General features: G+C 37.1%; 2 protein-coding genes across 2 annotated transcripts; both read left to right on the top strand.

Annotated features, from left to right (window-relative positions):
* Nucleotides 1-4,826: 4,826 nt before the first annotated feature.
* OR51G1 (olfactory receptor family 51 subfamily G member 1) lies at nt 4,827-5,786 on the top strand. The gene has a single exon (XM_016214961.2). The coding sequence runs from the start codon at nt 4,827-4,829 to the stop codon at nt 5,784-5,786; it is 960 nt and encodes a 319-aa protein (XP_016070447.2).
* Nucleotides 5,787-10,678: 4,892 nt separating this feature from the next.
* LOC107538668 (olfactory receptor 51G2) lies at nt 10,679-11,620 on the top strand. Its single transcript, XM_016214984.2, has one exon. The coding sequence runs from the start codon at nt 10,679-10,681 to the stop codon at nt 11,618-11,620; it is 942 nt and encodes a 313-aa protein (XP_016070470.2).
* The last annotated feature ends 12,428 nt before the right edge of the window (nt 11,621-24,048 follow it).

The following is a 24,048-nucleotide window of genomic DNA, read 5'->3' as shown; positions in this document are numbered from 1 at the left end:
ATGGTCAATGATAATTGAGAAGCCTATAGTTAAGATTGGAGGCCACCATTCTCCTTAAACACGAAACAAATTACACTAGCAGTTGACTCTAAAACATACAAGAATGCCTGATAGTACCAAGGTCCATGTAAGAAAAGAGGGGAAAGGTTCCCTTTTTAAGATATAAGAAAATAGTCTTTCTGAGAGATTAACATGTCCTAGGTTGCATGGTCCCATGGTTTGAAAGTACCAGAGATAAGGTTGGAATCAGCTTTGTTTTTTATCTGAGTCTGAATCAAAAACACACTCTCTTGGAACACTGCTCTCCAGGCCTAGCTAGGTCTTTCTTATCCAGTTTCAGAAATTGAAATCCATAAGCAGAAACATCTCAACATCTTGAAGATATTCCTCTACCTAAAGGATTGACATTTCTCAGCCTCTCAGGACTTTTATCCTCAGCTAAGAGTCTTGAGAATTCTTCAGGGAATTCTCAGCCTAAATAAAGGCCCCTGGGCTCTTCAAAAAGATCCTGTGTTTTAAGCAGGGAATATTACTGTAGCTGGGCTACCACCCATCCTGATTTCTGACTGAAAGGAAGAATGCACTCCAAGCCCTTCCCTCCAGCTGTTGGTGCTCGGGTATGTATTGTAAGAATCACAGAGAACAGCCAGGAACACAGAGATAACTGGGGCACATATAACCAGGACCATTCACTGAACTCTCAGTTTAGCTAGTTGCTAAGTTCCTGCAGAAAATTAGTCAAGAGAGTTTAGAGTGGCAGATGAACTGAAGGTAGAAGACCTGCAGGTCAAGTCCTACTTTGTCCCTATGTGTGATATTGTAAGGAGACTTGAATGGGGTGGTGGACACACAATACAATATACAGATGATATATTATAGAATTATATACCTGAAATCTATATAATTTTATTAACCAATGTCACTCCAATAAATTCAACTTTTTAAAAATCATCTTAATCATTCAGTTTAATCCTTACTGCCTTTCATCTCTTTTCTCATCATTAGGAGCATTAGTTCCTTTATCTTTAAAATTGAAATTGCTATCTCTACCTTTCTTACCCTAAATTGTATTATGATAATTAAATATTAAAACGGATTTGGCAGTGTTTTTAACAATCAAATGTTATACTCATAAAAGGTCAGGATTGTCCTTAGGAGTAATTTTACAGACCATCACCAACACAGATGCTGATCATCTTAAATAACTTTGTTTGCAAATGTATGAGGAATAAGTATCAGAGAGAGTCAAGTGTTATTGAAACCACTGTTCAGCCTATCTTTCCTCTGTTTTTGTCATATATAGTAGGGTGACATCCCTTTACCTCAATAAATTGGAGCTGAAGGGAAGACTAAGGGTGTATGATGTTGTCTAGTGGAGAAATCAACTGACACTTTCTCTGATCCATTAACCTGGAGGTGAGTGCCTTTGGGAAGAAATTGGAGAGTCACTGCACTAAAAATTATTATTTTTAATCCTTACTGTATCTCATCTCTTTTATTCATTCATGCATCCATTTATTCAGCAAACTATATTAGATTCCAAATCTATGCAAGGGTTGAGGACTCTAGTAATACAGCAATTCTATCTCTCCAGTGCTAGTTGGCTTCCTTTGATCTTTTTCTGCATCCCCCTACCTGGTACACTTGCCTCTAACCTATACCCAAAACAGAATATGCAAGGAATATATTTGGAAGAAAGATAATAACTGGGATGGGATACTATGGAAGCAATGCCCCACTAAGCAGACATAATGATCCTTTCGTGTCTGGAGATATGAGTGACATAAATGACCACTACATGTTTCTTCCATTTCACAAACTCTGAAATGGTTCAGTGTGGCATACATGGAAACCAGCTTTGCTGTAAGTCTGATGGCTGAAAAGCCACACATTTATTTATTTATTTATTTGTTTATTTATTTATTTATTTATTTATTTATTTATTTATTTAATATATCTTTATTGATTTCAGAGAGAGGAGAGGGAGAGAGAGACAGAAACATCAATGATGAGAGAGTCATTGATCGAGCCCACAACCCGGGCATGTGCCCTGACCGGGAATCAAATCCCGATCCCCTGGATCCCAGGTCGAAGCTCAACCGCTGAGCCACGGCCGGCCGGGCCACACATATATTTAAACTCTTGTTTGCACCTCCCCTTAATTGATGAGAAATTTTCCCTTCTTTATTACTTTTTAATTTTTTTTGCCATCTCTTTCCCTCAATATTGGAGCAAGATTGCATTGTTGCCTGTGCCACCCACAGTATGCTCCCCAAATCCTAACATATCCCCTTTTTCCTTCACAGCCCATCTTCTTTCCAAGTCTCTACTTGTCACCTTCGTTTTTCCTCTTTACTAGATGTCCCTCTTTATACCCATTCCCTCTTTCTCCTTTGGAATCATAAAACAAGAGGGGTTTTATTACTACATTTATTATTATACTATTATCATTATTATTACTTATAGCAAAATCTGGGTGTGGATTTCTCTCTTATCCTCAGCCCTTCAATGCCCTTCGACCTTAATTTTTTTAAAAAAAGGAAGCCTTTTGAAAGAATTCTCTCAACTTCCTATCTCTTCTATTTATTTATTTTTAATATCTTGACATCTTCACCCATCCTATAGATTTTCTCTTAGAGGAAAATTACAAGTAACGTATACACTTTTTACTTATCCCTCCCTACCCATTGATAATTTAGCCCTTAGAATCTTTCCCTAATCTATTAAAATATTCTCTGAAAAAGCAACAATGACCTCGCCATCGTGTAAGTGCAATGCCTTTTTAAAAACCTTCATCCTGTGTCATGTCCTTTGTCATCAGCAGTGGTGACTTGACCTCCAGGACACCGTACACTATGGTTTTCATCCTCTCTCTGATTCTCCATTCTCTCTTTTCTAGTTCAAATTTTATCTCCTACTTTCGTTTAAAATAGTTTCCAGTGTTATGAACTGAGCCCTTGTCTTTTCTTTCACAATGCATTTGCAAGAGATTGTCTCCAAATTCATGGGAGATGCCCTGTATCTCAAACCCTCACTTAAACCAAAGATCACTACATGTAACACCCTCTAGATACTGTCTCTAAGAATTCTTTTTTCAGCTTACATTCAGAATGTTCCAAACTGAATTCAGTCCCAAAAATATGTTTTCTCTCTACTGTTACCCATTTTGGTCCACCTAGTGTTATGCATATAATGGAAATGGCTATCCGTAGATGTGCCAAGGTACAAAAATTACAGTTTGGGTTTTTTTTTATTAATTATTTTTTTTAATTTCCTGACTTTTGTAAGAGAAGAAATATGATGTAAGACAATAATACAGACTTTGCAGCATACTGTCAGGGTTTTAATTCCATCCTCAATACTTATTTGCTCTGTAACTAAAGAGGCGTGTTCAACTCTGTTCCACCATTTTCTCAACCTGTAATATGCTCCTTAGAATAGAATTTATCTCATAAGAGGGTCATGAGAGTAGAAAGGCATAATATACATTAAGCACTTAGCAAAGAGTCAAAAACATAACATATTAAATAAGTATTAGCTATTTTAACTTTTTGCTGCATGTGATAAAAATATACTAGTCAGACCATATTTGTATACATAGATCCATTACAGTGTGGCTTTCAATAAATGTAATTGAATAAAAGCTCCAAAGGCAGATGTAAAGGAGAGCCCAGATCAGTTATTATAGGGATAGACCAATATTTATGTGTCTTATTGATCTAAGCCCTAAAGGCATAGCTCACTCTGAGACCCTAAAAATTTTATTTCCTTTTTATAAGCTAAAGATTAGAGGCTTTTCCTGGCCATTTCAGGTTTCTCTTTGTTATTTCTGCTTCATATCTAGTGTATACCATCCCCATGTCTACATCTAACTGCAGCCTAACCACTCATGTTGAAAACATATCTCTCCTGATATCTATCAGAGCAAAGCCCCAAAGCACCCTTTTCTAGAATTCTTTGTCTTCTAGAGACCCTTGCTTTTTCTCGAGCATTTCTCAGTTCCAGACCAGATTTGCACATCACCACTTTTCTCCTGAGCAACCAAAAGCATTCATGTAGGTTCAGGAGAGGCATCACAAGTTACAAGTCCAAGGACTTCAACAAACATTTACTCGGGGCTCCTTTTGCACTCCTCCCCAGACCAGGCATTGTAGAATAAAACACAACCCCAGCTAAATTATAAATACCTCTGAAGGCACGTGATGTGCACCTGATCTTAGTCGACAATTATGAAAAATGGTGTGTGGTATCAGTTTTCCATATATATGACACAGATTCTGAGTGCTTTACTGATTGATTTAGAAATTTTTTTTCAGGGAGGATCACATGAAAAGGCTTCCATCTGAGATGCTCTCATTGAACCACTAAGAGTCCAGCACTGGTGAACATACCACTGTAAGAGCAAACCATATGGCATCCGTGAGCTATAAAAATCCCCTTAGAAATCTGAACAAAGTAGGGACTTTAGTTAATAGCAATATTGATTTAATAATTTTAATAAGTGTACCATACTAATGTAGATGTTTATTATTAAAGAGACTGGGTTAGGGTTTATGGGATCTCACTATATTATTTCTCAATTTTTCTGTGAATCTGAAACTGTTCTAAACAACAAATATTTAAAAAAAAAAAAAATCCCCTCTAAAAGTCCCCTTCCTAGGCCCTCCACAAAAGGCTAATAGATCAGCAACCCAATTCTTTCCCATTTCATCTGCAGACCCTGACTCTCTGGGCACAGGACACTTAGGTGTGTGATAATTCAGTCTTGTCACTCTCTGGAAATCTCTTCCTATATTGTAGGTTGATGAATCCAAGATTGCAAAACCATGACAATCCTTTATAATGGCAGCCTCCAAAAAGCCACTTTCTTTTTGACGGGCTTCCAAGGTCTGGAAGATGTCCACGGCTGGATCTCTATTCCCTTCTGCTTCATCTATTTAACAGTTGTTGTAGGAAACCTTACCATCCTCCACATCATCCATACTGATGTCTCCCTCCATGAGCCCATGTACTGTTTCTTGGCCATGCTGGCCCTCACAGACTTGGGCCTTTGCCTTTCTACAATGCCCACTGTGCTGGGCATCTTCTGGTTTGATGCCAGAGAGATTGGTGCTCCTGCCTGCTTCACTCAGCTCTTCTTCATCCATACCTTATCTCTAGTGGAGTCTTCAGTTCTATTGTCCATGTCCATTGACCGCTATGTGGCCATCTGTAACCCTTTGCGTTACTCCACACTCTTGACACCTGCACGTATTGTCAAGATGGGGCTGAGCTCAGTGCTTAGAAGTGCCCTGCTCATCCTGCCCTTGCCGTTCCTCTTGAAGCGCTTCCAGTACTGCCGCTCCCATGTGCTGGCCCATGCCTATTGCCTTCACCTAGAGATCATGAAGCTGGCCTGCTCTAGCATCATTGTCAATCACATCTATGGGCTCTTTGTTGTGGCCTGCACCGTGGGTGTGGACTCACTGCTTATCTTCCTCTCCTATGCCCTTATCCTCCGTACTGTACTAAGCATTGCCTCCCGCCAGGAGCGACTTCGAGCCCTCAACACCTGTGTCTCCCATATGTGTGCGGTGCTACTCTTCTACATCCCCATGATTGGCTTGTCTCTTGTGCACCGCTTTGGTGAACATCTACCCCACATGGTTCACCTCCTCATGTCTTATGTGTATCTGCTGGTACCACCTCTCATGAACCCCATTGTCTACAGCATCAAGACCAAGCAAATACGCCAACGCATCGCTAAGAAGTTTGAGTTCATAAAATCACTTAGGTGTTTTCAGTAGGGTAAAGGGAGGCAGTTTGTGGCATAAAGCTCATAGGTATTTTTAGTTTCAGCTGTGTTGTGGCAAAATAACAAACTCCAATTATCAACAAAAAAAGTGAATTAATAATGCAACATAATGCATGTATGACCTTAAAAAAATTGCCTATCTCTCTGTTCTTTGGTTTCCTCAAATGCAGAATGAGTAGGGAAATAGTTATAATACCTTTCATATAAAAATGAGATAATTCATGCAAATCTCTAACAGTGCCTAACATATATCAAGTCTCAACAAATATTTAGCCTTTCTCCTGTTTGGTCTTTCTGAACTTTAGTTTCTCCACATGTGCTAACATTTGGGATTACTGAGGCATCTTTATTGCAGTAATGGAAATAAAGAGACAAAGAGATATAAAATAGCCTGGACCATTTGTGAGAACTATACCCTGCAGATAAAGATAGATGGGAAGAACTTTACTCACATTACAGCTAGGAAGTTGGGGTGGGGTGAAGGGGATGTTAATTATTTTCTTTCTAAATCATGTCTTCCTCATAAACTTCTACCAATTAATGATCATAGAAAAACTGCAATAACAACAATAAAAAACAATACTAAAATAACATAAAAATTAAAAAACTCATTTTAGCTTCAGTTCTCTCAGCCAAATCCAATAGTATTCCCTATAGGTCATTTTCCTTCTCTCTTAGTTCAGTCTCTCCTCAAGGAACCATCTTTATGTATGAGATATTCTCTCTCTGCTTTTTCTCTCTCAACCTTCTTTCTTTTCTCTACTCTTTTCTTGGCTAGAAGATATGGACTTTTGTTTTATCTCTCCCCACATAATATCCCATTTTCCCTTACAGAAGTTTCTTAGCTAAGATTTAAAGCTGATAGGATTGTCTTCTCTGAAATAAGCTCAAACTCTATGTCCCTTCTAATTAAATGAATCCAGTCTGTGTTGCGTGTGTGTGTGTGTGTCTTTATCTCTAGCTCTCTTTGTCTCTTTCTTTTCATAACACCTGAGATTCAAACTTATTTTCTTCCAAAGCACATCTAATACTACCTGTCTTTTTTTAGTGCTTGGACTCAGAGGTTGTAAATAAATATTACTTGTGAATAGGAGGAATATTATTTATAAAATATTTGTTAAATAGATGAAAATATGATAGGATACATAGATAAACAGATGTTATGAGCTGAATTATGTCACCCCCACCAAAAGGATTGTAGTTCCAACCTTCAGTACTTCAAAATGTATTTGGCAGTAAGGTCGTTAAAGAGGTGATTAAGTTAAAATAAGGCAGTTAGGGTGGGTCCAAATCCAATATGACTGGTGTCCTTATAAGATACTGATGCATAAAGGAAAGGCCATGCAAGAACATAGTGAGAAGGTGGTCACTTGCAAGCAAAGGAGAAAGGCTCAGAAGAAACCAAACCTGCCCACACCTTGATCTTGGACTTCCAGCCTACGGAACTGAAAGAAAATAAATTTCTATTGTTAAAGCCACCCATTCTGTAGTATTTTGTTACTGTAGCCCTAGAAATCTAATATAAGAGGTAACTATATTTTGGAATGAATTCCAGGCTAAAAGTAAAACTACACTTTTAATTATAGATGAAATAGAAAATTCTTAAATTAGAGTTGAAAACAAGTAATAAAAAATAAGGACCTATGAAAATTCCTAAACGTCTGTGGTTGTCACAAATGCCAGTTTCTTATTCTGTAAGGATGAGGCCCAGAGACCTACATGTTCATAAGCATCCCAGGTGATTCTGATCCTGATTATCTGGGGACTATGATTTGAAAAATACTGCTTCATAACACTCAACTGTGTATAGTGCTCAACCAGAGATTAATGGAATGTGGTCACAAGAGGATGCCTACCACATTCCAAAGGGTCCAGTCAAGCCAAAAAATTGGAATAGTCTCTTATGATTGGGTTGGGAAGTCTAAAACATTCTTTACTAGTTATACTTTTATATTTCCAAAAGGGATCCAATAAACTGCCTACTAATTACCTGGGTAATGAAAACACTAAAAAGGCCCTTTATTTCTCTCTCTAAGATGTCTTCTCTATCAGGTTTCAGAATCCAAAAATAAAGGATTAACTCTTCACATTTCTGTTTTAACATGTAAAACTCCTTTTTGGATTTAACTATGCTTCCCAGGAGTCTATGTTGCCCACAAGTTATGAGAATAGATTAGTTTCTCTTATTAGTCCCTTGATATGTAGAAACGCAGGGTTCAGTTCTGAGTAGATCAGAGACAGGAAGAGGAGATGTAGTCCCTAAGTGTAGGCAAGGGCCAAGAGCATGTAGAGTCACACAAGGTACCAAGAATAAGCCTCAACACTATCACAGTATTTCCAAGAACTTGGCCCGACTTCTTGCTTCCTCTTTGGTGATAGGAAAATCACTAACTCAAAGGCCCTTTTAAATGTTGCATATGGTTATATATACCCAACATGCACACTGTCATATCCAATGTGCATAAGCTATACAGTTATGTTACATGACACATAAAACACTATCAACATCACCCACTCTGCTTTCCTGAAGTGGTGGAGATTGCTTAAAACTTTCACCAGGTCCTTCAGCTGTAGCTATAAGTGTGTAGCATCCTCTGGGACTCCCTTCTAGACATTTTACAAGATTATTCTCTTCTCCTCTCTTTCCCCTATCCCCTAGGTCTGAGATAATGAAGCTGAGGAAGACAATCAGAGTAGGGAATTGATTAAAGATCCTTAAAAGGTTCTCAATGGGGACCTCAGGCAGTTGCATAAAGATCGGGGAGTTAAGCATTCACTCTCCAGTCTCCATAACCCCGCAGCTAAAATCTCCAGTTTTAGCCTCCCTTCTTCCCCATGTAAAGACAGGAGCTTCTGGACCCAGCCTTGGTGTGTGAAGAGTCAATATAGGAGACAGCTATTTGGTGCTGGGTTGTGGAACCAAAAAAATGTTCCAGAAGACTCAGCCAGAGCTTTGAAGAGAGAGAAAAGAGAAACGGCTTTGAGGCACAAGAAAGGTTACAAAGGGTGCCTGCCCAAGGTGGAGACTGTTGTATCAAGAGATTGCTGACTTCATGGGATCCCAGGTCTGGTGTTAGCACTAGCCGAGAAAGGAGACAACAGCTTTCTCTCATCTGTTTACTGTTTGGATTTGCTAACCTGAATATTTCCATATTTTCAGAATGTGCCTTGGAGCTCCAGAGATTTAAGTTTGAATTCCAGCTCTGCCACTGATTGGCTGTATGACTTTAGGCACATCATTAAATTCTCTAAGCCTCTCTCTCCTTTTTTGCAAATCAAGGTAATAATATTAACTTTCAAGGCTTCAGTAAGGTCTCATGCTATTTATTTTGCAGTGTTCTTAGTACAGTGTCTGATAAATAAGGACTGTTCATCAGATATAGTTTTTTCTCACCACCTTACTTCATTATCACCTAAAAAATATTTCCTGCCGTAGGATTTATGAGTTATATTGGTAACCACTATGTAGTTTGCCTGTCTCTACTAAGCCTTTGATTTTATGCTCATTGCTGCTAGTTGGTAGTGAATTGTCTTCAGTGTGAGAAGAAAGTGTAATGGTTGTTTAGAGTCTAAAATCTAGAGAAAAATTAGATCTCAGTTCAAATCCCATTTTGGCCATTTACCAAGTCTTTGACTTTATAAGTGTTAATTTTCTCTAAGGCTCTGTTTCCTCACCTATAATATCAGAGTTATTTTAAGTAGATAAAACATGGACCAAGCTGGCAATAGCTAACTAAAGAAAATTTGACTCTCACTAGTGTATTTTTTAAAATTGCTGAACACACACTGTACACCAGGACACATTCCAAGTACTGCCTTTATAGAAGTAAACAAAGCAAAGCCTCTGCTCACTTTGCCCTCATACTCTGGTGGGATTATTAATTGGGAGTGATATGATCTCTGCTCAGGAAGCTTAAATCAGCACATGGCCTCTCTTAGTGGCTGTCCCCTCCTGAAACTTTTTTCTTTGTCTGTAGAAGAATAAACCCTACAGGCATCATTGTCTTTTGTTTTGGGACTCACATGGGCTCTACTTTATAATTGGCATTATAATTGGCATTATAATTGGCATGGTTGATAGCACTCACTTACATTCACATCAGTTGATTCCTAGACTTCTAGGGAATGCCACTTGCTGACTGATGTGAGGATTGGAGCTTTGATTTCTTGCTCTAGCCACCAAGAATAACTTTATATACTGCCATTCATACAATCTCCAGTTCTCTCTGGAATTCTGTGAGCTGAGTAGCACTTATGCTCTATCTGGATTAAGTTAGGCTTCTATAGCAAGAAGACCAGAGAAAAAGGTAAGTGAAGAATTTGTCTTGTTTAAGGTTAACAATTATGTGTAGGTGAGAGAGGAAGGAAGGAAGGAAGGAAGGAAGGAAGGAAGGAAGGAAGGAAGGAAGGAAGGAAGGAAGGAAGGAAGGAGGGAGGGAGGGAGGGAGGGAGGGAGGGAGGGAGGGAGGGAGGGAGGGAGGGAGAGAAATAGCAAAGAAAGTAAGGTAAGAGAAGAGAAAGGAGAAGTTAAAATATTTAAAATGTTAGTGAGAGTCCTGGCAGAAGAAATAAATGTCAGGAGAAATTTATTAAAGGTTTTCTCATATAGGGTAGGCAAAGTTAAGTATAACCAGCAGGAATAGTAGAGATGCTCAAATCTCTTCGCCTGAAGGAGAAAGAAGAAAAAACTTTAAAGAAAATAAATTTTCTTAAAAAATATTGAGAGGGAACCATGGTCCAGAATGAAATGACTTTTGGGGGAGCTGTACAGTTCTAATCTTTATTTTTTCTTTTTAAAATTTTTCCCAGGTGCAATCACTAGCTTTTTCTCAATTCATTTCAAGAATTTGGAGGGTATCCAACAAGCCCTTCCCTCCACACACAATGACATGGGGATCCTTGGAAAACAGCAGTAGCATTTCTTCCACCTTCCTGTTGAGTGGCATTCCTGGACTGGAGCATATGCACATCTGGATCTCAATCCCATTATGCCTCATATACCTGGTTTCCATCCTGGGCAACAGCACAATTGTTTTTATCATTAAAACAGAGCCCTCACTCCATGAGCCAATGTACCTCTTCCTGTCCATGCTGGCTCTGACTGACCTGGGTCTGTCTCTTTGCACACTCCCTACAGTGTTGGGCATCTTTTGGATTGGGGCACGAGATATTAGTCATGAGGCCTGCTTTGCCCAACTCTTTTTCATTCATTGCTTGTCCTTCCTGGAGTCCTCTGTGCTATTGTCTATGGCCTTTGACCGCTTCGTGGCCATCTGTCGCCCCTTGCACTATGCTTCCATTCTCACCAACACAGTCATTGGCAGAATTGGTCTGGCTTCCCTGGGCCGCAGTGTAGCACTCATTTTCCCATTGCCTTTCATGCTCAAAAGATTCCCTTATTGTGGTCCCCTGGTCCTTTCACATTCCTATTGTCTCCACCAAGAGGTGATGAAACTGGCCTGTGCAGACATCAAAGACAACAGCATCTATGGCATGTTTGTCATTGTTTCCACAGTGGGCATAGACTCACTGCTCATTCTGTTCTCCTATGCCCTAATTCTGCGTACCGTGCTGTCCATTGCATCCAGGGCTGAGAGACTCAAAGCTCTTAACACCTGCGTTTCCCACATCTGTGCTGTCCTCCTATTCTACACTCCCATGATTGGCTTGTCCATAATTCACCGCTTTGGGAAACAGGCACCTCATCTGGTCCAAGTGATCATGGGCTTTGTGTATCTTCTATTCCCTCCCCTGATGAACCCCATCATATACAGTGTGAAGACCAAACAAATCCGAGATCGTGTGACCCATGTCTTTTGTTACTAGCTGGGTCTAGTCTTAGAGGCACTATTTCCTTAAATGTAATCTTACTCCTCTATCCTTATAATATCTAATGTGCATAAAATGAAGGAGGCTGTTACTTATTTACTCAACAAATATATACAGAGAATTGTGTTGCTCACAGTAAAAAAAAGTTGATATAGGAGCAAAAAAGAGATATCTTCTTCCAGCAAGGGGAAGAGAGTATCAAGAAAGGTTTCCCTGACTTGATAGCTTTAAGGGACATATAGGAGTTAGGAAGTCAAAGTAGGAAACTACAATCCAGTCTTAAGAAACATGTGCAAATCTGAAGCAGAGGTGTGAGAGAGGAAATACATTCGGGGAAATATTTGAAGTTTTTTGTTGTCGTTTTCTCACATTTCAGAAAAGAGTAGAGAACATGGGGTGCGGGTGAAGGGCTAATTGGAAATAGGTTGAGGCACTGACCATATCAGAAAGATCATGAGTAAATGAACCAAAAAGAGATAATTTCTTATACCTTTGTATCTTTGCATTACAAGTGTATCTCCACATTTCCCCAGATTTTAACAAAAATGATCTTTTGAGTAATATGTGTCAATACAGTATTTGTAATTTTGACTTGAGAGATCTGTGAGGAAAGCAGGCCTGGATAAGATGCTCTCAAGAAAAGCTTTGAATATCTACAGAGAAGTATTAGGGTGTCATGTTCCTGCACAGTTTTAGTGCAGGATCAAGAAAGTGAGTGGCAGAGGGCCAAAGATAAAATCTTCCTCTATGAGGTTTATGTGGAGCCAGTACTCACATGAGATTGGCCTCTTCCAGGCTCTCTAGCACATTTGACATTTAGCTCTTGACAGATCATGTCCCCAGCACCCACTAGTGCCTTGCCCTGCTTGTTTCTGCAACGATGGGTATATGTGAACCTTGGGTGTCATCATATGGAAGATCCAAGATTATTTATTCAAAGAAAATGGAATAAAATGGTATATGTATGTGAGTGTCATGGGTGGTTTATGTCTTGTGTGTCTGTGTACACACAAAACTTCAGAAAAAGCATAAAGCCACTGCAAATTCCAAAATGTGCATATAACTCTACAGCTGGAATCTATATTTATGCTGTACACTTGCAATTTTTATCCCCATATGGGAGTCATGTTCTCATATTTTATAATGAATTAAAGAGTTATTATGATACTCTGGAAAGTGTACTGTATGTGAGGTCAGGTTTGGAAAGTCCTACTTTCTAACTCTGTGGCTTACGAAAATTATTTTTCTTATATGAGCCTCATTTTCTATTAAAATGAACCTACCAATGTCTATCTCACAAGGCACTCTACACAATTTAAATATATGATATATATGAAAGTTTCAAAGAAAAATCTTACCATGTTTTCAGCTCACAATAAATGTATTACTTTCATTTCTAAAATAAAACAATATTACAGAGTAAAACATATCACTGAGAATATGTGATAACTAAGGGAGGAAGCCTTAAAACAGCCCTGAGGCTAAGGAGACCCATGGATAATTTTCCAGACACCAACAGCAACCACACACATTATGTCATTTATTTATTTATTCTCATAACACATACAGAATGCATACATTCTGAACCAGGTATTGTTCTATGGAAAGAATAGACCCTGTCCATTTCCTCTTGTGTAGATAGTATGGATTTGGTGGCAAGAACTAGGCAGAGAAAAACAAATGCAGAGACCCTCAAATAAAGCTATTAGATATCTCAACCCAATAGAATTAAAGCTTAATTATTATTTTCTACACCAAGACGCTTTTATCCATTTAGTTGTTAATCCCTGACTTTCTACATTGCCTGCCACAGTCACCTAGATTAATGCAATCACTTTCTGTCTGTTCCTTTTAATTCTCTTAGCCTTCCCATTATATTTTAAGTGCAAATCTGCTTTGTTATTCTACTTATAACCTCAATAGCCTTCTGTTGTTATTTTAAAAGTTAATGGTATTTTATAGAGCCTATAGGTTTTGGCCTTTTCTTATTTACCACATACTCTTGCATTACATTTCCCTCCCCTTCCACTCCAAAGGAGAAATGGAAAGATGATGGATGGGTGGGTGGATGGATGGATGGATGGATGGATGGATGGATGGATGGATGGATGGATGAATAAAGAACATATAAATCTGTAGAACTGAGATAAATCCCAAATAGTAGTAGTGGAAAGAATAAAAAGTGTGGCAGGAGACTAGACCATGAGTGAGGCTAAATCTGATAAAATGTTTGGGCCAATCCAAAGAATAGAAACTATACCTTCAGGGTAAAGGGAAGCCAATGAAGTATTTAACTAAGTAAAAAAATTAAAATAAACCATACATTTACATTTTAAGATATTCATTCTGTTTATAATACAGAGAGTTGATTAGGGAAGAATTGATAAGGAGGTTTAAATAGAAAGCCATTTTACAGTCATCCAGAAAACAAATCATCATGACAAGTACCATGGTAGAATGAGTGGGGGGGGAAAGTGAACAGTATCATGAGATATTTAGGAAAAAGAAATTTTCATAAGTTGGCTGCTTAAGTGGACTGAATAAGAGGAAAGAATGAATGAAGATTATTTCTTGGTTTCAGTTTCAAAGAATTACATGTAGAAAAGTTCTACTTAATTAAAGAAAACTTTATAAAGAACAAGCTTAAAGGAAGAAATTAATTGATTTTGAAGACACTGAGCTCCAGATGCATATGTACCATGGAAAGTGTAGGGTGGTTAGGAACTTGGGCTCTGCAATAGGATCAACTAACAGGATCTCCTAAGATCCAGATTCCATCACTTACTAGTTGTGTGACCCAGGAAACTTTTTCACCTCTGTAAACTCCTACTTCTTCATCTGTCAAATGGGGTAAGTAATAATACCATACAAATAGATTAATATGGAAATAAAGGTAATAATGCCCGACACATTGTATAAAGCATTTGGTACAATGTATGGTACTTAATAAATGGACAATAATTGTGAGACATGATTATTATTTACTTATTAAGAAGTAGAGTCAATAAATCATTTGGATCTATGAACCTAGAGCTTGGAAGAGGAGGCCGTGCCATAGGAATGAACTCATGACCTGTGATCTTATATTAAATCTATAGTAAGGCAAGACAACTGATACTTTACCTCTCTCACAGAAAACCTAAAACTAGAGTGATAAACACAAATCCTCAGAGGCTGTGCAGTCAGATAAATGAGTGACATAAAATGGAAGAAGACAAATAGCAGGAGCTGGGATGTGATCTATGGCTAACTCTAACATAAAGAACATGGCTACTCAGTTCCAGAATGCTAAACTGACATTACTAAATGCACTGATTGTTTTACATTATTTTTTTCAATTATAGTTGACACACAATATTATATGAATTTCGGGTATACAACATGATGATTAGACATTTATATAACTTACGAAGTAATCACCCTGGTAAGCCTAGTAGCCATCTGACACCATAGTTATTACAATAGATGTGCTGACTTTTAAAAATAAAATAAAAATCCAGATTCTTATGTAAAATGCAATTATTGAAGCACTCCATAGTTGTATGGACCAAATAGAGTTATTCAGCAAGCTTTGTCCTGTGATTACCAGTTTGTACTTCTGGGCTGTCAGTATCCTCCAAAGAACCAATTTCTTTCATTCACTTTTTTCTTTGATATCCTAGAAGACAATGTGCATAAGACTTTAGAACAAAGGCAGTGGTCCCAGAAGAACCTGAATCCAGTCCTCATGTCTGAGCAATTTTAGTAATTGCTCAATTTCTCTAAGCTATACATTTTAGATGAGGGTAGTATCTACTTCAGATAATATTTGCAAGTATTAAATGAGATACTATACATACTATATTTGGTAAAGTATGGGTCAAATAATACATAGAAAATTAAGTGTATGCAGAATATTTGACTTTCAGTTCCATGGCCTTATCTCTCCAGAACACTAAGTTTATCTGGCCAAGATTTTACTTCCTCTTACCAATATTACCACAAATAAAAATGAGAGTGAAATCCCAATACCTTTCTTACCCCATTGTTTATGGTTTCAGTTCTTCCCATTACCATACTCAGGGCCAAACCAACAAGGCTCTGCCATTGGGAAGTCCTAGAGAAGACATGTAGGTCTGACACTTTCTCTGACCCCAAAAAAGTTCTTCCCCTTTCTTCCAATTTCTCCCTTTCTTTTGCACATTGGATTTTTGTTTCAGTCTTTATTGGGGCTTATAATAATATCTCCTTTAATAGGTTGATGTTAAGAGTCAAATACATGATGGAAACTTTCTGAGCTCCACTTTTTGTTATCAATCGTTGTGTGGCCTTAAGAAAGTCACTGCTTTGTTCCATGTTCTGGTTTCTTTATCAGTCAATCAGGGACTTGTAATCAATGAATTCTTTGGCTCCTCCACTGCTCTCTCATAAAAGTCTTTGTTCTCTGGCTATTGTCTGTGGCAGCCTGAGTTTTCATTCTCCTACAATGATAAAGGTCAAGATGTTTTCGGACCTTTGAGATGAGATAAGGCAGCAGCACCCAGATCATGAGTACTTTTGGAAGGGTCCATGCCTGGTCTTTGTTCTTTACCACAATTGTAGTAGGAGTGATCATGTGATCTAACCTGAGGTGATTGACATAGGATAATTTCAGGCCTCTGTCCAAAAAGATGCTCAAGACTTTGAGCTTAGAGAATAAGCAGTACTTTTATTTAATGATCACTCATGAATTCACAAACTGACAAACAAATATTTATTGGGCCTTTCCTTGCCAAAGTATGTATTAAGCCCTAGGTTTAGGTTTTCAAAGGGATTGTCAGCTATTAGCATTTACCAAAACTGGATGCTCAGTAAGTCCCTGAAAGAGAAGAACAAGAATTCTTAACTTTGACTTCCACTTTATATAGATGTATCTATTCTTCTTTCCCTCAGGGTTGTAGACCCTTGGGAGAAACAGGAAAACAGCCTGCTTCTTGGGATCCCCCAGTGAATTTACAGAGAAAATATTAGGGCTAATATGTTAACTCTTTGGTACCCAAGATCCCTAGCTGCAGCTAGAGATGAGTTGTAAGGCAAAACAACTGGAAAACTTGTCAAGTGAGAGGTAGAAATCACATTGATAGAGATAGCTTGACATGTAGCATTCACAGAGATTAGGTAATATAGTGAAAAGAGCAGGATATTTGTAATCAAAATATTTCAGTTTCATTTTGAGGTCACATCACTTTACTTTTTTCACCTCAGCTTAATTATCTACGAAATGGAGATCATAATACACAGGTATCAAATATTTATGCAAACATTTTACAAACTAACAGAATGGCTTACTAATTATTCCATTTAGTCCTTTGATCTATGTTTGGCAAATGTCATTAGAAAAGCATTGAAACAGACATGTCCTTCCACTTACTGTTAGATTTCCAACCAGGTATCCCAAAATCACATACCTACTACATTATATATTGCATTCACTAGAAGCTATTTAAAGGCTATCTTTTGGGTTTCATTTATATCTTTATAATTTTTATACAAGTCCTATAGTGGTTCAATATCTAACTTGAAAGGTGAATATAAAAAATGTTATAGGTTCTCTGAGCAGTGCCATGGAAATGGGCAAGAATAATACCTTACAAAAGGCATCAAAAATGAGCCAAGAAGAAAGTAGTTGATCCATTTTCTAAGAAATATTGTTATAATATGAAAGCAACAGCTATGTTCAATACAAGAAATAGTGGGGAAAAATGGTTGCAAGAATTCAATCAACCAGAATTTCCCTGATGATATCAAAGATCATATTTTGTAAGTGAGCTTTGCTAATCTGTAGATCAATGAAGCTGCATTTAGAAAATTCAAGCTAATTATGTGGATGTTCAGGGCAAAAAACTTCCTGACCACCTTCCATAGTGTGGCTCTTAACTGTGAAAAAAATGTACTGTCTAGTCAAAAAATAAGACATTGATTGAAGCTGATAGAGTTTTTTTATTGTTTTGTTTTGCCTTGCTTTGTTTTGTTTTGTTTTGTTTTGTTTTGTTTTGTTTTATAGAGAGAAAAGAAGCCTATTATTGGCTTATGATTTACAAAAGCCCAGGCCTTCAAGGAGAAAGGCAGAAGTCCTGGAAGCAGACACCAAATCTAGAACACAGATGAGTGACAAGAGCAAGGCTTTTCTACCTCTCTAGACCAGCTAAAGGCCCTTAGACAGAAGCCAATAGGGAAACTATCAGCCCTTGAATGAATAAATTGATTCCAAGCAGCATTAGGAAAAACAAAGCAAAAGATTTCACAATCTATTTATCTTTTTAGTAATATGTTCACTATAAAAGTAAAAATGCTGAAGAAGCCCACATTTGAATTGGGAAAACTCATGGTGCTAAGATGAGACAGATGCTAAAGTTGAATGAGCTGTTGGATTTTTAGCCATCAGTCCAAATATCTGGTTAAAATTCATACTGTTAATGACAACAAATGCATCTTATTTGTGAAAAGGTGTAATGTTAATATAATAAGATATGCAATAATACAGAAAAATAAATTGCATGCAACAACAGAAATGAATTTTAAAAACCCAATGCTAAGTGAAAATAATCATACATCAAAAGATTATATAGTGCATAATTCAATTTTTATGAAATTTTAGAAGTGACAAATATCTATAATGACAGAAAGTAAAACAGTGATTAACTGCAGCTGTGATGGAGGGGCAGATTTTGTCTTGACGAAAATGTTCTGTATCTCTAAATACTGCAGATTAATGCTTATCTGATTCTGTACATCATAGAAGATGATCTAAACAACCAAGTACACAGATTAGATCTGAAAAATAATGTCACCTAGTTTCTAATGTAAGCAACCCCATGCTGACACAATGCAGTAGCTATGATAGCAGAAACGGTTAGTGTACAAGGCTCATCAAACTTCATTTTCTACTAAACATCAACCTGACAGTTACAAAGAGCAATGTTAAGCACTTAATGTAGCATTCTCCGTTGAGTAGAAATAAGCCACTTGATGAAAAATGATTCCACCCTGGAAAGGGCAGCTAATCAATTTGACAGGAATTGACACATATAATGGGTATGTTTTCTTTTTTTTTTTCTTTTTGCAAGACAATAGCCAGCCTAGTATCCTATGACTTATAGAATGTTTGACCCACTAGCACAAGTTCTCATGTAACACTGCCTGGCACAGAGGGGTACAATTTAGACCAAATCATTACAACAGCAGCTACATGGCCATGGTCCTATCACATACTGCACCATCCAAAAGTTTCCAAGCTGCTACAAAAATGGAACCAGTAGAAATATGTAATTGATAATAATTCCATACAGGTTAAAAATTAAATAAGTAGAATTATACTGTTGAAAGTTTCTTACATTACCTATGAGGCAGTAAAATATTAATTCATGGTAGACTCTGTAAGTTAAGGTTACATCCAAGGAGCAACTACACAACAAACAAACAAAAAGTATAGTCAAAATACCAGTTGAGAAAGTAAAATAGAATATTGGAACACACTTGAATTGGTTTGATTTAAAGATTCAAAAGAAGTGAGCAAATGTATAACAGAGGAGAGAAAACAAATAGGACAATGAAGAAACAAAACAATAATGGATATAAAACAACTGTATGAATAATTACATTAAGTGAAATTGGTTAAAGACCTCAATTACAAAACAGCATTTATCACACAGGATTAAAAGGCATGTTAGTTGCTAAAGTTACACATGAACTATAATGACACAAGGTAAAAGCAAAAGGATGTGTCATGCATACAAAAGATATGTCATGCACACCAGTGGTGAATGTAGCCATATTATTATCAGAGCACATGGAATTTAAAGCAAGCCATGTCACCAAGAAAAAGGAGAGATTTTGCAAAGTTAAAGAACTCATAACAACCTTAATGCTTTACATGTAACAGGAAAGCTTCAAAATGCACAAAGAAAAAGTAACAAAACTAAAAAGAAAGACAAATTCATAATCAGATCAGGAGATTTTAGTACTTCCCTATTTGAATGCTACTTGGTTGCACATGTAGGTAAAAGTCATTTGAGCTGGCCACTTCATCATACCGTATGTAAATTATATCTCAATAATCAAGGGTGAAAATCTTCATTGATTATAGAAAACAAACAAACAAAGATATGGTGAGCCTAAACTAGTATGTCAACTTATTTGAAATGACATGATTTCTTGGTAGGCTCAACTGTTTTCTATAATCCCTGGGGTAGGGCAGGCTGTCCTTGATATCTTCAGGTCTCCAAAATCTGTAGAACATCTCAGTCTGAGTTAAAACTCTGGTCCTGAACCAGGCTGTCTTCTAGGAATTTCTAGGAAATTTCTCAGGGGAATCACTTGTTTAGAGAGGGTTGCAGAGCTGGAGGAATTGGTCTCTCATGAGTGCAAAACTCAGAAGACAGCTCAAGGAGTCTAGGACCTATAAATAAAGGTCTTGAGCATTGATGCTGAGAAGCCTCTATCCTAAAGTCATTTCTGTTTTTCTCTGTGGTGAAATGGTAAGTTCAGGAGGGCTCTAACATCCCTAACATAATATTGTCTTATAATATGCCTCTGTCTCCTGAAGTGTGTGTGAAACATGAGTACTCTAAGAACTGGGACTTAGAGGGGGCTATGACTGCCCATGCGAAAGCTCCATAATTTTGATATAGGTGGGGCTTAAAATTTTTATTTTAATTGTCCTGAGGGAATGGAAGGAGCTTTTTCTTGGAGCTATGTTTGCCTGACAGGAGGAGAGCTTAACTTAAATTTGAGGAAGAAGCTATGAAAATTAAAAATGCACTAAATCACCTTAGCCAAATTTTACTCAGTGGTTAGAGCATCAGTCTGCTGGTTGAAAGGTCCCAGGTTTGAGTCCAGTCAATGGCACATACCTTGGTTGTAGGACTGATCCCTGGCCCTGGTTGGGGCCCGTTGGGGAGGCAAACAGTCAATGTGTCTCTCTCACATTGATGTTTCTCTCTCTGTCTGTCTCTTTCTTCCACTCTCTCTAAAAAAGCAATGGACAAAATATCTTTGGGTGAAGATTAAAATAAAATGCACTAAATCCCCTGGTAGCCACCGTTTGTCACTATTTACTACACCTACCTATGGTTCATCTTAAAAAGTATTCAGTTATTCATGCACAGTTAGACAAAATGCTACATAGAGTCAGAACTCTATGTGAGATAGAGACTGAGAAATAAGAAATCTAGTCTGATGAAAGGCTAAATTTTATCTGCCTAACTAAAGAATTGGAAGGCAGGCATCTCAGGGTCAATAGACTAAAATCAGAGGTGAGAGCTTTAGTCTGGGAAGTAAGGACAAGTGATATGACGTTATGATCTCAAGTCATTAGAATAACTTTGGGATAGAAACCAGCGCCGAGTCATATGCAATTGGAAAGGAAGAAATATAGGAGCAGTATATGGTAGTTCTTGTCATTCAGTGGAGAGTAAGACACACCTAGGTCTGAATTCCAGTTCTGTATCTTACTAGTTGTTTTTTTCTTTTCCAATTTATAGGGCAGAGATAACAATAGTACTTTCCTCAGAGGGTTGCTCTGAGAATTAAATCAAATAATGTATAGAAAGAGTTAAAATATCATTCACCTGAGAAAGTATCCCTGAATTTTAATTCTTATTAGTAATAAAATGTGAGACTTTCTTGCAAGAAAATCAATTTCCTTAAGATATATTTCAGTAATTTTTCTACATAAGACACCATTCTTGAGAAACAAATGCAATTAGGCCCTTTTTGACCATTACTATTGCTAGTAAGATGTTTATTATATTTCAGATTGAACAGGGATTTACCAACTATATCTCTTATCCTCAAAGTAATTCTTCTATTTTACTACTTCCTGTGCATCAGTAAGCTTATGAAGCTTCACAGATAAATATTTGTTTTCAAGTTCACATTAAAAGTAGAGCACCTACCCGGGCATGGCTCAGTGGTTGAGCATCGACCTAGGATCCAGGAGATCGAGGTCCGATTCCCAGTCAGGGCACATGCCCAGGTTTTGGACTCCATCCCCAGTCGAGGGCGTGCAGGAGGCAGCCGATCAATGACTCATCATTGATGTATCTATCTCTCTCTCTCCCTTTCCTTTCCTCTCTCTGAAATCAATAGAAAAGATATATTTCTTAAAGGTATTCACTTAAAAAAAAAAAAAAGGAGAACCAATTTTGAAAATGGAACTATCTGCATGTAAAAATTAATACAATGTCTGCATATAGCAATCATTCCCCATATTCTCTTTTTTCCCTCTTTCTAAAAAATCTACCCCTCTTTCTTTTCCCCTCACCTAGAGCCATCTCTATCTCCCTCACCTCTGGATCTGGCTGAGCAAGTGTTAATTATGTCCCTTTGCTTTTATTTTCACAGCTAGTGCTACTTGCTGGATTTTGCTACCAACAGTTTCTGTGGGCCATTTATCTCTACTCTGATGCAATTTTTTCAGAAATAAAATTGAAATGATTCATGTTGATTAAAATAGCTCTAGAGGTAACTCTCTAAGGCACTGGAACTAACATGTAATAAAGTTCAAGGCTTCAACCTACCTTGATATTTATATTACTTATTACATCACTAATTGCTTACATAGCCTCCATTATAATGCAATTTTCTTGTGATTTATTCAATTTTAAACATATTAATTAACACAATATAGAAAGCATGGTATTATTGAAAGCTTAAAATCAAATTACATCAATACAAAACTTACGTCTGTTCATAATAATATATGTGTGTGTTTTTTTCAAGAAATTAGTTAATCTCTCTATACATTAGTTTTCAGATTTGGAAAACAGGAATAACAGTACCATGTGAGGATTAAATAAAATAAAATAACAAATATAAAACATCCAGCATAGTGCAATAAAGGTTAACATCCACCCCTGTCATTGTCCATGTTTCCCCATTTTCTCTCTCAATCCACTCTACTTTTCTTCCTCTCTTCTCCAAAACTTAGCATCTGGGAATAAAATGAAGTGTCCTATTTATCTACCTATGAAGTGATTGATTGATTTATGCATTTATTAATGCATAATGACAAATACAAAGGCTTATGAGCTATCCTGATAAGTGTATTTTTTTACTTTATGTATTTTTATTTATTGCACTTAAATTGAATTACTTTAATATTTTATAAAGAACATTCTTTTAAACTAATGTTAAACCTAAGATCTTCTAAATTGTATTTTTAAAATACAGAAAGTATTTTGTTACATCAATAAATACACTGATAGTGTTTTAATAAAGATCACTTATTCATCTATTTATTTTATCTAACAAATAATATTGAGAGTTTACTATATGTATGCTTGTAAACAAAAATCTAAATTTTAAAGAGAGTTTATTCAGGTAATAATTCTCAAACCCAGAAACTTAGCCATCAGTATGAACTGAGAATAAGTTCTAGAATGGAGGGGTTTGGGCAGGGCTTATAAAGGCAAAAGTTGCAAGGAGGTGATGATTAAAGAGATGCATTGTTAGGGGAAACAAGACCAGAAACTTACTTCATTTGTTTTCTGATGGGTGGAGATAACTGAACTTTCAATAGTTGGCTGATTAGGTGATTAAGCAAGTGGGATTGTGAGGTGAGAACAATGGGTAATATATGATTAAACATTTATCAAGTTCTAGTTTCAGCCCAGGTCTGTAGAACAAAAAGGCTGTCTTTGATCGCACAATTATAGCACTGGGGGTATTATTTATCAGTGATGTAAGGAGTACAATTTATCAAACAGTACAATCAGCACAGTGAGGCTACTGGCTCTGCAGGTAGTTTTGGAGCCCAAAAGAACAGCCATGTCTTACAAGCAGCTTCAGAGCTCAAGCTGCAAAAATCCAAATTTTGGGCCAGGAAATAATGATATTAAAATTCTTATAAGTCCTCATGCCAGAGGTGAGCAAAGCAAAGTTAATTCTGCAATTGAATTTGCCTTCTTATGGTAAAAACTAGATAAGAACTATTTAAAAGCAATAAGAATGATGGAATAGTGTATGACAGGGACAGCTAAGGTGGTCAGGGAAATCCTCTCTCAGGATGTGACTTCTGAGAAAGAGTAGTCAGAGCCAAAGAAACAGTAATTACAGTAGTCCCGAGGTGGGAAGACTCTTGCAATATTAGAGGAGCAGTGAAAGGAAATGTGGCTGTAGCACACTAGAGATGTATTCTAGAGGTATATCCTATTAGTCTTTATCAGTTATATTAAAAACTATAGATTTTAATATAAACATGAAGGGAAATATCAAAGAAATGAGAGATTAAATGCATAATAAAAATTTTTCTTTTATGATTTTGCTGTCTTTATGTTGATAATTAAACCTTTAAATAAAAGTTTATTTAATCCATATATTACCTAGACAAGTTTTGCAAACAGGCTGGGGAAAAAAGGGGGGCATTAAAAATGACTTTGACAGTGGCATAGAGAATGAAGTTGAGA

Source organism: Miniopterus natalensis, chromosome 11, assembly GCF_054644295.1.
Source record: "Miniopterus natalensis isolate mMinNat1 chromosome 11, mMinNat1.hap1, whole genome shotgun sequence".
NCBI lineage: Eukaryota > Metazoa > Chordata > Mammalia > Chiroptera > Miniopteridae > Miniopterus > Miniopterus natalensis.
Note: the sequence above shows the minus strand (reverse complement) of the source record. Positions and strands in the feature narration are given on the sequence as shown.

Excerpts from the sequence above, each read along its gene's own strand:
- OR51G1 (XM_016214961.2), top strand. The coding sequence starts at position 4,827 with ATGACAATCCTTTATAATGGCAGCCTCCAAAAAGCCACTTTCTTTTTG.
- LOC107538668 (XM_016214984.2), top strand. The coding sequence starts at position 10,679 with ATGACATGGGGATCCTTGGAAAACAGCAGTAGCATTTCTTCCACCTTC.